The 17821-nt window shown below is 45.9% G+C and overlaps 1 protein-coding gene across 1 annotated transcript; it reads right to left on the bottom strand.

The window, feature by feature from the left end:
* Positions 1-2163: 2163 nt before the first annotated feature.
* Positions 2164-15353, bottom strand: LOC121586868 (tissue alpha-L-fucosidase). Its single transcript, XM_041903881.2, has 8 exons — positions 14613-15353; positions 12814-12948; positions 8974-9220; positions 8301-8377; positions 6289-6412; positions 4843-5033; positions 3208-3307; positions 2164-3037 (listed from the first exon to the last, which is right to left on the bottom strand). The coding sequence occupies exons 1-8, from the start codon at positions 14975-14977 to the stop codon at positions 2900-2902; spliced, it is 1377 nt and encodes a 458-aa protein (XP_041759815.1). The 5' UTR covers positions 14978-15353; the 3' UTR covers positions 2164-2899.
* Between the last annotated feature and the right edge of the window lie 2468 nt (positions 15354-17821).

Genomic DNA, 17821 nt, shown 5'->3' with positions numbered 1-17821 from the left:
GAGTAGAGCGGAACTGAATGGAGAGAGAGAGCATTCTCTGCTGAGCTCTACAACTGGAAAAAGAGCTGCACGGTGGCGCAGTTTCATGTACAATGTTGTCAACAAAATGAGGTTGCTGATACTCCCATCCATGAATCTGTTGCAGAATGCAGACCTTTGACAGCATGTACTAAAGTCAGTCAATTTAATCCACACTTGCATTAGTCCCGTTGTTTTGGTGATTGGCATTTAGGCTCAGACAACGAAAAGGCATCAGGCAGATTTACAATATGTTGTAACTATGAAAATAATTTTGTCAGATTGTGAACCCAAAAGTGTACGTTTGATTCTAGAAAATAAAACAATCTTTAAAAAATAATTTGGTATGGTGTAGGGACAGATTTATGTAATGTTGTCATTCTGAGATTTGATCTATTTACTTTTAATCTCATCAGTGGAACAACTTATTTTATTCCAGTTCCCAATTTTGCCAGTGTAAAAACATATTTGAAATCTGATATGCCTACTTGTGTCTTTGAAAACGAATGATGTGAGGCTATGGATTTTTGCAGCCATTCGTGGACAGTTTTGAATAATTCATAAAAATAAGCATTGGATATTAAAATGCTCCAGGAATCAAATATAATTAGACATTTTAGTATTGTGCACATGCTAGGCAGAGATGGTAAAGGGACTCAACTCATAAAGGCATCATATCTTGTCTATGTACAGTAAGATGAAGGCAAGGATCTTCAACTAGTAGGCGTAAACCACATGAATATTGATATTTATTAGATTTTTCTTGAAGGTTTGTTGATTTAAAATGTTATTTTTATTTTAAAAAATGAATTTCTCAAACACCCATCACTTAGGACACATAGCTCAGGGGTGGCCAACCATTCTGGAAAGCAAGCAGGATTTTATTCCAGCCCTATTTTAAAAAGAGATCGTTCATCCAAATTACAAAATGTTTGTGTCCTTACCTTAAGCAGACTGAAATCTTTGATTTGGTTACCAACTGCCATCAACCACAGCATGATGCTGCCACCCCCGCGCTTCACGGTTGGGATGGTGTTCTTCGGCTTGCAAGCGGCCCCCTTTTTCCTCCAAACATAACGATGGTCATTATGTCCAAACAGTTCTATTTTTGTTTCATCAGACCAGAGAACATTTCTCCAAAAAGTACGATCTTTGTCCCCATGTGCAGTTGCAAACCGTAGTCTGGCTTTTTTATGGCGGTTTTGGAGCAGTGGCTTCTTCCTTGCTGAGCGGCCTTTAAGCTATGTCGATATAGGACTCGTTTTACTGTGGATATAGATACTTTTGTACCTGTTTCCTCCAGCATCTTCACAAGGTCCTTTGCTGTTGTTCTGGGATTGATTTGCACTTTTCGCACCAAAGTACGTTCATCTCTAGGAGACAGAACGCGTCTCCTTCCTGAGCGGTATGACGGCTGCATGGTCCCATGATGTTTATACTTGCGTACTATTGTTTGTACAGATGAACGTGGTACCTTCAGGCATTTGGAAATTGCTCCCAAGGATGAACCAGACTTGTGGAGGTCTACAATTATTTTTCTGAGGTCTTGGCTGATTTCTTTTGATTTTCCCATGATGTCAAGCAAAGAGGCACTGAGTTTGAAGGTAGGCCTTGAAATAAATCCACAGGTACACCTCCAATTGACTCAAATGATGTCAATTAGCCTATGACATATTTTTCTGGAATTTTCCAAGCTGTTTAAAGGCACAGTCAACTTAGTGTATGTAAACTTCTGACCCACTGGAATTGTGATAGTGAATTATAAGTGAAATTATCTGTCTGTAAACAATTGTTAGAAAAATTACTTGTGTCATGCACAAAGTAGATGTCCTAACTGACTTGCCAAAACTATAGTTTGTTAACAAGAAATGTGTGGAGTGGTTGAAAAAACGAGTTTTAATGACTTCAACCTAAGTGTATGTAAACTTCCGACTTCAACTGTATCTTGTCATGTCCAGAGTTAGGTAAATCTTGTCGCTCGTAGTGTTCACAGGTCTAACACTTCCTTATACTCAGGCAGACCTTCCCCCCGGAAATTACCTTTTCATTCTACAAGGGGCAACAAGCTCACTACACAGCAACTCCATAAGTTCACTACACAAACACATTGAACAGTTCAACAAGGTCACTACACAACACCTCAAATCACCAGGACATTACTTTTTATTTAAAAAACAGGTGCTTTACTTCAAAGGAACAGCTGCACTATCAAGTTACATAAGGACTCACTGGATAGCATGAGAACATCCGGACATGATGTCCTTAAAAGGACAAACACAGGACACATAAATAGCCCATCAATCACTTTGACACATACAGTCTACCATATTTTCTCTAGGGCGTTCCCTTTCAGTCCTTATATAGTGCTACCTGAAGTCATATAAGCATGATTTACATTATTCATTATTAACGTTGGTTCCTGCATGTGACTGACTGATACCTCACGAGGCTTCTCTCTCAAAGCTGGGACCTTGAAACTGAGATGCTCCTTTCGGTTCCCAGAGCCAAATTGGTCTGAGGAGGAGGTGGTCACAGTCACCTGCACGAACCAAGATAGCCTTGAATTGTACACCGCATCTCCTCTCACGCCATCTCTTCAGACAACACAATTTTCCCTCACTTTATAAAGAGGCCATTGTTGATAGCGGCTCTGCAGTGTCTCGATATCTATTGCACATTCAGGCAGCTAGGCTTCAGCTGCCTCACACGTCAACTAGTATCAATGTCCTAAAAAATTACATTTCAACCGCTGATATTAAAACTAAACATTTACAGTCATAATCGCTTGACGTATAATAACAAAACAGTTTTACGTTCACTGCCTCCTCACGCTACTCCCTCTAGTTTCAGGACCCAGCCTCGGCCCGGGGAAACTGCCTCCTCACTCTACTCCCTCTAGTTTCAGGACCCAGCCTCGGCCCGGGGAAACTGGCATGTTGTCAGGCATGACTACCACCAGTCCGGTTGGTGTCGTCGATACCCACTTCAGAGATACGGACGGGTTGTCCAGTATAGCGACCTGAGAAGAGAGACGGTAATATTCAGTTAGCATAAAATAAAAAATAAAAAGGTGCTGTCCGTGACAACTGTGTACCTTATTGGACAGAATCCACATGATATCTTCAATAAGAATTAACAGACACAGACACACACTGCTAAGAACCATAGTATTACGTCTGCTATACTTACATTAGTGGCCTCAGAGGTTTTGGGTGCTGCGAGGCTGAACAGCAGTTTGGAAGGCCATGCCAGCAGTATGGCATAGACTGTGTTGTTCTTAGAGGTGTACCTATGGAAGGATATATATAGAGATTATATATATATACACATATACACACACACACAGTCATGACTTGTTTAAGACTTAGGATGAGAGTTTCACTAGATGGCAGTAAAAGCCCCGTCTGTAGTAATGCCTGTCCACTAGATGGCAGTAAAAGCCCCGTCTGTAGTAATGCCTGTCCACTAGATGGCAGTAAAGCCCCGTCTGTAGTAATGCCTGTCCACTAGATGGCAGTAAAAGCCCCGTCTGTAGTAATTCCTGTCCACGTTTGATAAATGATTCCACATTTCAGTTTAGAAATCAATGTAATAATTCCCAGGTCATTTTCCATCCATAATCCCAATATAGGCTGCTTTAGGTTAACTATTTCTACAGCCTTCTCACCAGACAGACAAAGATTATGATCATCTGAAACGCTATCATGCCTCAGGACATTACTGCCATTCAGTCTGGTCCCATCACCCCCTCACCCCTACCAGTCTGGTCCCATCACCCCTCATCCCTACCAGTCTGGTCCCATCACCCCCTCATCCCTACCAGTCTGGTCCCATCACCCCTCATCCCTACCAGTCTGGTCCCATCACCCCCTCATCCCTACCAGTCTGGTCCCATCACCCCTCACCCCTACCAGTCTGGTCCCATCACCCCTCATCCCTACCAGTCTGGTCCCATCACCCCCTCATCCCTACCAGTCTGGTCCCATCACCCCCTCATCCCTACCAGTCTGGTCCCATCACCCCCTCACCCCTACCAGTCTGGTCCCATAAACCCCTCATCACTACCAGTCTGGTCCCATCACCCCTCACCCCTACCAGTCTGGTCCCATCACCCCTCATCACTACCAGTCTGGTCCCATCACCCCCTCATCACTACCAGTCTGGTCCCATAAACCCCTCATCACTACCAGTCTGGTCCCATCACCCCTACCAGTCTGGTCCCATAAACCCCTCATCACTACCAGTCTGGTCCCATCACCCCTACCAGTCTGGTCCCATCACCCCTCACCCCTACCAGTCTGGTCCCATAAACCCCTCATCCCTACCAGTCTGGTCCCATCACCCCTCATCCCTACCAGTCTGGTCCCATCACCCCTCATCACTACCAGTCTGGTCCCATCACCCCCTCATCACTACCAGTCTGGTCCCATCACCCCCTCATCCCTACCAGTCTGGTCCCATCACCCCCTCACCCCTACCAGTCTGGTCCCATCACCCCTCATCCCTACCAGTCTGGTCCCATCACCCATCACCCCTACCAGTCTGGTCCCATCACCCATCACCCCCTACCAGTCTGGTCCCATCACCCCCTCATCCCTACCAGTCTGGTCCCATCACCCCCTCATCCCTACCAGTCTGGTCCCATCACCCCCTCATCCCTACCAGTCTGGTCCCATCACCCCTCACCCCTACCAGTCTGGTCCCATCACCCCCTCATCCCTACCAGTCTGGTCCCATCACCCCTATCAGTCTCTGTATCAATAAAGACTATTGTATCGTCTCCTACCAGACTGTATTGTATTGTATTATTGTATTGCCTCCTACCAGACAGGTACGGTGGCGTTCTCCCCCTGGATCCTCCAGGGTTTGGAGGAGTAGATGGCCTCTCCGTTGACCCCCAGCCAGGCCCCCATGCCCCTCAGCCTCTCCTCAAAGAGAGGGGAGATCATGCCGTCCTCCATGGGGCCGATGTTCAGCAGGTAGTTACCCCCCAGGGCCACCACATACACCATGTCCTGATGAAACAAGATACCACATACACCATGTCCTGATGAAACAAGATACAGGGGACCATACACCATGTCCTGATGAAAATACAGGGGCACACCATGTCCTGATGAAACAAGATACAGGGGACCATACACCATGTCCTGATGACAGGGACCCACCATGTCCTGATGAAACAAGATACCCATACACCATGTCCTGATGAAACAAGAAGGGGACCATACACCATGTCCTGATGAAACAAGATACCACATACACCATGTCCTGATGAAACAAGATACAGGGGACCATACACCATGTCCTGATGAAACAAGATACCACATACACCATGTCCTGATGAAACAAGATACAGGGGACCATACACCATGTCCTGATGAAACAAGATACCACATACACCATGTCCTGATGAAACAAGATACAGGGGACCATACACCATGTCCTGATGAAACAAGATACAGGGGACCATACACCATGTCCTGATGAAACAAGATACCACATACACCATGTCCTGATGAAACAAGATACAGGGGACCATACACCATGTCCTGATGAAACAAGATACAGGGGACCATACACCATGTCCTGATGAAACAAGATACCACATACACCATGTCCTGATGAAACAAGATACAGGGGACCATACACCATGTCCTGATGAAACAAAAGCACTGTGATGCTTACTGAAACAGGCAGTAGCTACCCCCCCCCCACCACACACACACTACCAAGACATGATACAGGGGAGAGCTGTCAAACAGATTTTACCAAGTTAGTGAAAACTCTGTTTATGAAATAAAAACACAGCCACATTCATCACGTTAGTGAAAACTCTTTATGAAATGAAGATGGATACCTGCACACTGATGAATGGGGGTATCTATCTTTATTTCAAGAGTTTATTTTACCCAGCACCTGCAAGTTATTGGATGTGTACACTGAGTCTGAAACTAGTACCAACTCAGTTTACACAAGCAGTAGCTAACCACACACACACCATGTCCTTCAAAACAGCTGGGAACTCGGAAATCTCAGACTTCCAGACCTCAGTGCGTTCAATACAACGAGCTCCAACTGGGGAAAAATCGTTTGAACGTTCATCCAACTCGGATTTCCAACTAGGGCCTCTTTCTAGAGCTCCGGCCTGAAGATCACTGACGTCATGATTTGACCTCGTATTTTTCAGAGTTCCCAGTTGTTTTGAACGCGGCATCGCCCCAGCTGTGTTCGTCCCACAGTATGACTTCACTTCCTGTGACCCCTGACCTCTATGATGGTGGGCAGGTCCATCAGCTCGATGATCTTCATGTTTCTACGGTAACCCCAGGAGCGGTTGTCGATGGACTGGCATTTCTCCCACTTGTGGCCGGGCAGAGAGCCTGGAGTGAACCTGAAAGAGAAAACGTCCCACTGTTTCAGGTATGGCGCTAAACAGGAAACATGGCTGCAAGTCTGATATCCTACCAAATGTATGTAGATCCTACATAAGTCTAGGTAAATTCAACATAAACCAAACTCCACCCAATCAGAGGACTAGGTGGAGCTATAGCCACACTGTACAGTATATACAGTACCAAGCATGTAGTAACAAAAAATTAATAAAGTGTTAAACAAATCAAAATATATTTGAGATTTGAGATTCTTCAAAGTAACCACCCTTTGCCTTGACAGCTTTGCACACTCTTGGCATGCTCTCAACTAGCTTCATGAGGTAGTCACCTGGAATGCATTTCAATTAATTATACCACCCCTAATTTGTGGAATTTCTTTCCTTAATGCGTTTGAGCCAATCAGTTGTGATGTGACAAGGTAGTGGGGGTATACAGAAGATAGTCCTATTTGGTAAAAGACCAAGTCCATATTATTGCAAGAACAGCTCAAATAAGTAAAGAGAAACAACAGTCCATCATTACTTTAAGACATGAAGGTCAGTCAATCTGGAAAATCTCAAGAACTTTGAACGTTTCTTCAAGTGCAGTCGCAAAAACCATCAAGCGCTATGATGAAACTGGCTCTCATGAGGACCGCCACAGGAAAGGAAGACCCAGAGTTACCTCTGCTGCAGAGGATAAGTTCATTAGAGTTACCAGCCTCAGAAATTGCAGCCCAAATAAATGCTTCACAGAGTTCAAGTCACAGACACATCTCAACATCAACTGTTCAGAGGAGACTGCGTGAATCAGGCCTTCATGGTCGAATTGCTGCAAAGAAACCACTACACCAATAAGAAGAGGCTTGCTTGGGCAAAGAAACACGAGCAATGGACATTAGACCGGTGGAAATGTGTCCTTTGGTCTGGAGTCCAAATTGGAGATTTTTGGTTCCAACCGCCGTGTCTTTGTGAGACGCGGTGTGGGTGAATGGATGATCTCCGCATGTGTAGTTCCCACCGTAAAGCATGGAGGAGGAGGTGTTATGGTGTGGAGCTGCTTTGCTGGTGACACTCTCTGTGATTGATTTAGAATTCAAGGCACACTTAACCAGCATGGCTACCACAGCATTCTGCAGCGATACGCCATCCCATCTGGTTTGGGCTTAGTGAGACTATCATTTGTTTTTCAATAGGACAATGACCCAACACACCTCCAGGCTGTGTAAGGGCTATTTTACCAAGAAGGAGAGTGATGGAGTGCTGCATGAGATGACCTGGCCTCCACAATCCCCCGACCTCAACCCAATTGGTTTGGGATGAGTCGGACCGCAGAGTGAAGGAAAAGCAGACAACAAGTGCTCAGCATATGTGGGAACTCCTTCAAGACTGTTGGAAAAGCATTCCAGGTGAAGCTGGTTGAGAGAATGCCAAGAATGTGCAAAGCTGCCAAGGCAAGGGGTGGCTATTTGAAGAATCTCAAATATAAAATATATTTTGATTTGTTTAACACTTTTTTGGTTACTACATGATTCCATATGTGTTATTTCATAGTTTGTCTTCACTATTATTCTACAATGTAGAAAATAGTAAAAATAAAGAAAAGCCCTTGTTCTAAAACATTTGACCAGTGGTAGTGAGTGAAATATAATTATTTTTTTGTGCTAAACAGGCTCTGCCCTGAATTACGAGTCGCCACTGCCACAAAGTCACAGTCCCGAAAAAAATCCTTGAATGAGTAGGTGTGTCCAAACTTTGGACTGGTACTGTACACCAGGGTGATTGTCTTATCTGCCTTAGTATGAATGGACCGACTGTAATACCAAGGGGCTCTGGATAACAACATCTGCTAAATGACCAACATGTAATAGAAGTGCCTGGGGGCTATGAGCGGAGGTTCAATGTATACCTGTCTTCACAGTTATAGTAGCCACCATGTTTGCAGTAACAACCATTCCCCCATCTGTCATTGACCACCACAAAGTCCTGGGGAATTAGAATGAAAACAATGGTCAGTGTTGTTCTGGGTTAACAAGGAGCTGTAGTCTAGTTTATATTTACAAGACAACCTCTGGGTTAACAAGGAGCTGTAGTCTAGTTTATATTTACAAGACAACCTTTGTCTTAACCGGTTCAGACAAAAAGAAAAAACAAGAACCAAAAAAGGTGAGAGTTCTTTCGTATCTAGTTGTGACATGAGTCACCTGATCTAAAATGTGACCAGGTGCATCTTGTGAGACTGATACTGTGTGTATATATATATATATATATATATATATATATATATATATATATATATATATATATATATATATATATATATATATATATATATATATATATATATATAGGCAGGAAATCCGTCGCAGTGACGGAGAACTTTAACCCCTGTATATATGACAAACTCCACCCCCACAATAACAATACGCACAATTAGTTCAGGTGACACTTGTCACATGACATGATACCTTGACAACTGGTAAAAGTTAATGTCAATCATTTGTCATATCCTTATTGGTCCTGGTCTAAAGTAGTGCACTACAGAAGGGGAATAGGGTATCATTTGGGACACTCTCTCTCACCTTGATAGGACTGTCGTTGTAGAGCCAGGCCAAGAATTCTGTTGAGTTCCAGTAGGTGTCCGGAGCTTCCCAATCCCCATCGGACCAGATCAGCTCCGGCTTATAGGTCATCACCAGGTTAACCAGCTCAGGAAGAGCCTTCCGGAAGACAAACTCCTGGGTCTTGAACCCGGAAGCTTTGTCCTTCAGGTACAGTGGATGGAACCACTCATACAGGGAGTGGTACAGGCCAAAGTGCAGTCCCTTCCTGTTGAAACAGAATATATGTATGTCAGTGGAGGCTGCGAATGGAATCAAACATATGGAAACCATGCGTTTGATGTATTTGATACCATTCCACTCCAGCCATTACAACGAGCCCATCCTCCCCAGTTAAGGTGTATTTGATACCATTCCACTCCAGCCATTACAACGAGCCCATCCTCCCCAGTTAAGGTGTATTTGATACCATTCCACTCCAGCCATTACAACGAGCCCATCCTCCCCAGTTAAGGTGACACCAACCTCCTGTGACTTATGTAAAATGTTATGTGAACTGTTATGACCTGAGATTCAATCCACCAATCAGGGCCCGTATTCACAAAGCGTCTCAGAGTAGGAGTGCTGTTCTAGGATCAGGTCACCCCCTCCCCCCCTCCCCCCCTCCCTGTGCTGTTCTAGGATCAGGTCACCCCCCCCTCCCCCTCCCCTGTGCTGTTCTAGGATCAGGTCACCCCCCCCTGTGCTGTTCTAGGATCAGGTCACCCCCCCCTCCCCTGTGCTGTTCTAGGATCAGGTCACCCCCCCCTCCCCCCTGTGCTGTTCTAGGATCAGGTCACCCCCCCTCCCCCCTGTGCTGTTCTAGGATCAGGTCACCCCCCCTCCCCTCCCTCCCCTCTGTGCTGTTCTAGGATCAGGTCTCCCCCCTCCCCTCCCTCCCCTGTGCTGTTCTAGGATCAGGTCACCCCCCCCGTGCTGTTCTAGGATCAGGTCTCCCCCCCCTCCCCTCCCCTGTGCTGTTCTAGGATCAGGTCTCTCCCCCCTCCCCTCCCCTCCCCTCCCCTGTGCTGTTCTAGGATCAGGTCTCCCCTCCCCCCTCCCCTGTGCTGTTCTAGGATCAGGTCACCCCCCCCGTGCTGTTCTAGGATCAGGTCTCCCCCCCCTCCCTGTGCTGTTCTAGGATCAGGTCACCCCCCCTGTGCTGTTCTAGGATCAGGTCCCCCCTGTGCTGTTCTAGGATCAGGTCTCCCCTCCCCCCCTCCCTGTGCTGTTCTAGGATCAGGTCACCCCCCCGTGCTGTTCTAGGATCAGGTCTCCCCCCCCTCCCCTGTGCTGTTCTAGGATCAGGTCTCCCCTCCCCGTGCTGTTCTAGGATCAGGTCACCCCCCTGTGCTGTTCTAGGATCAGGTCACCCCCCCGTGCTGTTCTAGGATCAGGTCTCCCCCCCACCTGTGCTGTTCTAGGATCAGGTCTCCCCTCCCCCCTCCCCTGTGCTGTTCTAGGATCAGGTCTCCCCTCCCCCCTCCCCTGTGCTGTTCTAGGATCAGGTCACCCCCCCCACCTGTGCTGTTCTAGGATCAGGTCTCCCCTCCCCCCTCCCCTGTGCTGTTCTAGGATCAGGTCTCCCCTCCCCCCTCCCCTGTGCTGTTCTAGGATCAGGTCTCCCCTCCCCCCTCCCCTGTGCTGTACTAGGATCAGGTCTCCCCCCCCGTGCTGTTCTAGGATCAGGTCACCCCCCCCGTGCTGTTCTAGGATCAGGTCACCCCCCCTGTGCTGTTCTAGGATCAGGTCACCCCCCTGTGCTGTTCTAGGATCAGGTCTCCCCTCCCCCTGTGCTGTTCTAGGATCAGGTCTCCCCCCCCTGTGCTGTTCTAGGATCAGGTCACCCCCCCCTCCCCTGTGCTGTTCTAGGATCAGGTCTCCCCCCCCTCGTGCTGTTCTAGGATCAGGTCTCCCCCCTCCCCTCCCCTGTGCTGTTCTAGGATCAGGTCTCTCCCCCCTCCCCTCCCCTCCCCCCCGTGCTGTTCTAGGATCAGGTCTCCCCTCCCCCCCCGTGCTGTTCTAGGATCAGGTCACCCCCCCTGTGCTGTTCTAGGATCAGGTCACCCCTGTGCTGTTCTAGGATCAGGTCACCCCCCCGTGCTGTTCTAGGATCAGGTCTCCCCTCCCCCCGTGCTGTTCTAGGATCAGGTCACCCCCCTGTGCTGTTCTAGGATCAGGTCACCCCGTACTGTTCTAGGATCAGGTCTCCCCTCCCCCCCGTGCTGTTCTAGGATCAGGTCACCCCCCTGTGCTGTTCTAGGATCAGGTCTCCCCTCCCCCGTGCTGTTCTAGGATCAGGTCACCCCCCCTGTGCTGTTCTAGGATCAGGTCACCCCCCTGTGCTGTTCTAGGATCAGGTCTCCCCTCCCCTCCCCCGTGCTGTTCTAGGATCAGGTCACCCCCCCTGTGCTGTTCTAGGATCAGGTCTCCCCTCCCCTCCCCCCTGTGCTGTTCTAGGATCAGGTCTCCCCCCCCCCGTGCTGTTCTAGGATCAGGTCACCCCCCCGTGCTGTTCTAGGATCAGGTCACCCCCCCGTGCTGTTCTAGGATCAGGTCACCCCCCCTCCCCTGTGCTGTTCTAGGATCAGGTCACCCCCCTGTGCTGTTCTAGGATCAGGTCACCCCCCCTGTGCTGTTCTAGGATCAGGTCACCCCCCCCGTGCTGTTCTAGGATCAGGTCACCCCCCCCACCCCCCGTGCTGTTCTAGGATCAGGTCACCCCCCTGTGCTGTTCTAGGATCAGGTCACCCCCCTCCCCCCTCCCCCCACTTTAAGTCCACACTGATCCTAGAACCTAGATAGTCTGAGAAGCTTAGAGAACACAGGCCTTGGTTTCCAAACCAGTTTCCTGATCCAGGGGAACACAGTCATGTATTGGTGGTGAAAGAGCCGCTTGGAAATGTGAAATGCATATTTCTAAAAGCCTGCATCCACACCGGCCCTCTTTGGAATGATAAGTTTTGCCACTCCTGTCTGACCTACCGGCGCCGGGGTGAAGTTTCCCTTAAGGTACAGATCTAGGATCACCCAATCCTAACCTTAACCATTAGTGGGGGAAATGATAAACTGACCCAAGATCAGTGTTTGGGGCAACTTCACCCGTGTCCTACCTCTTGCTAATGGCAGCTGCTGTTCTAGGATCTACCTACCTACCTCTTGCATATGGCAGCTGCTGTTCTAGGATCAGGTCACCCCCCCTGTGCTGTTCTAGGATCTACCTACCTACCTCTTGCATATGGCAGCTGCTGTTCTAGGATCAGGTCACCCCCCCCCCCCTCCCCTGTGCTGTTCTAGGATCTACCTACCTACCTCTTGCATATGGCAGCTGCTGTTCTAGGATCAGGTCACCCCCCCCTGTGCTGTTCTAGGATCTACCTACCTACCTCTTGCATATGGCAGCTGCTGTTCTAGGATCAGGTCACCCCCCCTGTGCTGTTCTAGGATCTACCTACCTACCTCTTGCATATGGCAGCTGCTGTTCTAGGATCAGGTCACCCCCCTGTGCTGTTCTAGGATCTACCTACCTACCTCTTGCGTATGGCAGCTGCCAGGTCACCCCCCCCTCCCCTCCCTGTGCTGTTCTAGGATCTACCTACCTACCTCTTGCGTATGGCAGCTGCCAGGTCACCCCCCCCTCCCCTCCCCCGTGCTGTTCTAGGATCTACCTACCTACCTCTTGCGTATGGCAGCTGCCAGGTCACCCCCCCCTCCCCTCCCCGTGCTGTTCTAGGATCTACCTACCTACCTCTTGCGTATGGCAGCTGCCAGGTCACCCCCCCCCCCCCCTCCCCCGTGCTGTTCTAGGATCTACCTACCTACCTCTTGCGTATGGCAGCTGCCAGGTCTCCCACCAGGTCTCTGTGTGGTCCGGTATCCACTGAGTTCCAGTTCCAGGAGTCTGCAGACGGCCAGTTACAGAAGCCCTCGTGATGCTTGGCTGTGAACACCACGTACCTGGCAATGACATTAACATACACACAAATGAAGGCACTGTGCATGCGCGCACACACACACACACACACACACACACACTCGCACGTCAACCCCCCCCCCCCGACGATCAACTGTTGTGGACATATACCTGGCTATCACTAAAGCCCATTTAAACTTTTCACTACAATTTATAATAATAATAGCCTACAGCTTCAGTGCATGATATTTTCCTATGGTAAAACATGGTTGTCACTAGTAACAACAGCCACAATGTAAAAAATTGGTGGCAGTGGAGACCCGTCATTCAGGGCATTCACTTATTGAATAATCTCAAATATAAAATATATTTTGATTTGTTTAACACTTTTTTGGTTACTACATGATTCCATGTGTTATGTCATAGTTTTGATGTCTTCACTAGTATTCTACAATGTAGAAAATGGTTTAAAAAAAATAAAGAAACCCTTGAATGAGTAGGTGTTCTAAAACTTTTGACTGTAACTGACATTTTCACTTAGGGGTGTACTCACTTTTGTTGCCAGCGGTTTAGACATTAATGGCTGTGTGTTGTGTTATTTTGAGGGGACAGCAAATTTACACTGTTATACAAGCTGTACACTCACTACTTTACATTGTAGCAAAGTGTCGTTTCTTCAGTGTTGTCACATGAAAAGATATACTTAAATATTTACAAAAATGTGAGGGGTGTACTCATTTTTGTGACATATTGTATGTATAGTGGCGGCAGGTAGCTTGGTGGTTAAGAGCGTTGTGCCAGTAACCGAAAGGTCGCTGGTTCTAATCCCCGAGCCGACTAGGTGAAACATCTGTCGATGTGCCCTTGAGCAAGGCACTTAACCCTAATTGCTCCTGTAAGTCGCTCTGGATAAGAGCGTCTGCTAAATGACAACAACAAAAAAATAAAAAATAAAATGTCAAAATGTGTAGTAAGCTGTTAGTAGCCCATGTGCCTCACCCTAATAATTTGGTCCCTTTTCCCCTCATAATTTAGCCTACTGTTCTGACTTGATGGTGCACATGTAGCCTATAGCCTGTTTTAGAGAAAGTCATCATCAAATATTGTAAGAGCTTTCATTGTCTGCTTATATGCCCCTTTATTTATCCTACGGTTCTGACTTGGTGTACCGGGAGAACACTGTAAGAACGGCCCATGTTCTGAATTCTGTCGCCGTACTTTTAAAAAGTGCTTAACAAATAGTTATATTGACTAACTTTATGTCCGTCCTCGCTCGTCCATTAATGTCTTAATAAAATTACGGATTGCCTCTTATCCGCTCGTCGTCGTCCCCTCATGCCATAGTTTGTGAATCTCAGTTGTCAGTAGAAACCACATTTGTTTATGCAAGTCAGCCATATCAGCCATGTTTTTAAGGCAGTAAATGAGGCTGAATGAACTGACAAGGCTCCGCTGGTGGAACAGCGTTATGTTGGCCCTAACACCGTTTGTCACCGTTATAGTCCAATTAATGTAGTGTTTAGTGTTGTGGCTTTGCTGGCATGAATAATAATAATAATAATATATATATATGGTTTTGAGTTTGCGCCACCAACATTTACATGCCAAAATCGCCAGTGAATACATTGCGCTCGTGTGCTCTGTGTTGAGTAGCCTAAACTAATGAATTAGAAGCAATTATCTAACAAATAAACAGTTTGAAACTTACTTGGCTCCAGAAGCTTCAAAAATATCAGCCCACTCATCAGGGTCGAAGAACTGCGCTTTGAAATCGTGCGCGAAATCTGCGTATTTAAAATCCGGGGGGTAGTTTTTCTTCATAAACCCAACCTCGGCCGCTCTCTGTGCGCCTTTCCACCAATACCAGAACCACTCGCTGAACTGGCCGTACCCGGGAACGGAGAATACCCCCCAGTGAACGAAAATCCCGATCTTCGCCTCGTCGTACCACACTGGTAGTGGCCGGGAATCGATACTTGTCCAATTGGCCGCGTATCGCGCTCCATTTCCCGGCGAGATTGCAACCACTGCGAATACTAGCAAACTCCTCAAAATCAAGGTCGTTGTCGCCATTTTCTGTTCTTTAAGAAATAACTAAAAGTTGATGAAGTAAGGCAGGCGATGGCAAATCCCTTACATCTGCTTTGTAATGATGGCCTGTTGCAGGGGTACTTAAGTACTATTTGAGAAGGTCCGGATGGATATTGCCATTTATTGGCGTAGTCACAAATCCACACCTCGCGATTCCAAACTGTTCACTCCCTGTTGTTGGCGTAGAGGAAATTGTCTAGTTTTAATTTAAAGACTAGTGCCACGTTCAGATACTAGTCGGAACTAGGAAACTCTGATAATTCCGACTTGCTAACTGGTTGTATTTAAACACGTTCAACGAATCAGCAAATCGGAAATTTCCGAGTTTCCTAGTTCCGACTAGCATATGAACGCGGCATAGTAGTCTGCCAGCAGCACAAACAAAGACAATCACTTTGTATGGAAATGAGGAACATATAACTAGTTGGGTAAGTAGTGATGACTACCTACAATTCAGTCATTGTAAAATTCACATAAACAGGTGTGTGTTAGCCTATAGGTACATTCGGCCTATAGGGAAGATAATACATTTTTCAGTATTCTTGCAAAACCTGCTTAGCCGGTGTTTTCAGTTCCTGCTTTTCCTGAACCGCCGAAACAAGTCAGGTGACTAAATCCCTCTACACAAAATACTTTAAAACATTACGATTCCCCTAGCAGCAGGATCTTATCAGGCAGCACGATCTCGGAATTTTCCTTTGTTCCAAATAAGACTACCCTTGCACTAGTACAACTGTTTTTCACAGCATTGCAAACACCTTTGAAAAAATAACTGGATAATTTTATATTGTATTATTTCTATCAGCATTTCTTTTGAAAGTTTACACAAATATCGGTATGTTGAAAGCTATTGTGTAGGTTATATTTAAAGAAACTCACTTTTAATAAAAAACAAATATGCAGTACCAGTCAAAAGTTTAGACACACCTACTCATTCAAGGGTTTTTCTGTATTTTATTAGGTATACAGAAGATGGCCCTATTTGGTAAAAGACCAAGTCCATATTATGGCAAAAACAGCTGAAATAAGCGAAGAGAAATTACAGTCCATCATTACTTTAAGACATGAGTACAGCTGTATCCTTACTCCACTCAGTGTAATGCAATACACAGTATATGGGATATACTGTACATTGGCTTGTAGAGAGAACTTTTCTACCTGTCTCAGCTAAAGTGGGGTGGGAAATACTCAGTGGGGTCTCTACAAACCAAATAGTTTTGCATGTCTTTGCAGGGGGACTCTTATTATTATGTAGTGATCTGTGATTGTGCTGCCAGCTTAATATCCTGCTGGACTCTTATTATTATGTAGTGATCTGTGATTGTGCTGCCAGCTTAATATCCTGCTGGACTCTTATTATTATTATGTATTGATCTGTGATTGTGCTGCCAGCTTAATATCCTGCTGGACTCTTATTATTATGTAGTGATCTGTGATTGTGCTGCCAGCTTAATATCCTGCTGGACTCTTATTATTATTATGTATTGATCTGTGATTGTGCTGCCAGCTTAATATCCTGCTGGACTCTTATTATTATGTAGTGATCTGTGATTGTGCTGCCAGCTTAATATCCTGCTGCTGAATGGGTTCCTTTTAAAGTGTTTTGTGTAAAGATAGAGGTAGTCAAATCAAATGTTATTTGCCACATGGCGCCGAATACAACAGGTGTAGACCTTACAGTGAAATGCTTACTTACAAGCCCTTAACCAACAATGCAGTTTTAAGAAGAAGAAAAAAAGTTAAGTAAAAAAATAGATATGTAAAAAATAAAATATAATTAAAGAGCAGCAGTAAAATAAATTAACAGTAGGGAGGCTATATACAGGGGGCACCGGTTAGTCGAGGTAATTGAGGTAATATGTACATGTGGGTAGAGTTATTAAAGTGACTATGCATAGATAATAAACAGAGAGTAGCAGCAGCTTAAAAGAGGGGGTGGAGGGGACAATGCAAATAGTCACCTGACTTGTTGCAGAGCGGCAGTGGTTCAGGACTATCAGGAACTGAAAACACCAGCTAAGCAGGTTCTGCAAGAATACTGTCAGGCTAGCTTCTATGCAACCAAGACAGTTCCTGAAAGTATAAGTTCTATAACTATACCGTGTGTGTGTGTGTGTGATCAGAATCTCACTGTATTGTACACTGTTTGTGTCTCACTGTAAAAAAAAAACAGTAAAAGATGTTCAGCCAAGATGTTCAAAGAGCAGCTGGTAAAATGATGAGCTCCTAATATCTAGTATTATATATATATATATATATATATATATTTATATATCAGATTTCAAATTCTTTAGAGGAAAACTACATTTGAGAAAAACGAGTGAGTGAAAGGTAAAAGGACTAAGAATCTAACATCAGAAATACAACTTTTATCCTGATAAGGCAACTGGATAGCTAACAAGCTAACAGTTGTTTACACGTTGCTAGGGAGTTGCTAAGACAGTTTCTAGCTGTTGGCTACCTGCTGTTAGCTAAAAAAAAAAAAAACCTAGCTAACAAATAACAAAAAGGACCATCATAAAAAGGACAAAAGGACAGGAAAACTATTTCCTAAACTTACACAAGCAAGAGAAAACAATTCAGACAGAAGACAAGGTAGGCTTTGATTACATTCAAAGACACAGCTACAGCTAGCCAAGTGCAAACCAGCTGTAACATCTACTGTATCCAGCTGTAATCAACTAAGATGGATATATTCACAAGCCCCAAGCTCGGCAACCTTGCAATCCAATATGCAAAAGGATTGCCAGTGAAGCAGGGAGGAAAACATAAAGCAAAGCTTTTAAAAGAGCAGAGACTTTATGCAACAAAAAGACATCAAGGTGG

The sequence above is a fragment of the Coregonus clupeaformis genome, chromosome 17, assembly GCF_020615455.1.
Source record: "Coregonus clupeaformis isolate EN_2021a chromosome 17, ASM2061545v1, whole genome shotgun sequence".
Taxonomy (NCBI): Eukaryota; Metazoa; Chordata; class Actinopteri; order Salmoniformes; family Salmonidae; genus Coregonus; species Coregonus clupeaformis.
Note: the sequence above shows the minus strand (reverse complement) of the source record. Positions and strands in the feature narration are given on the sequence as shown.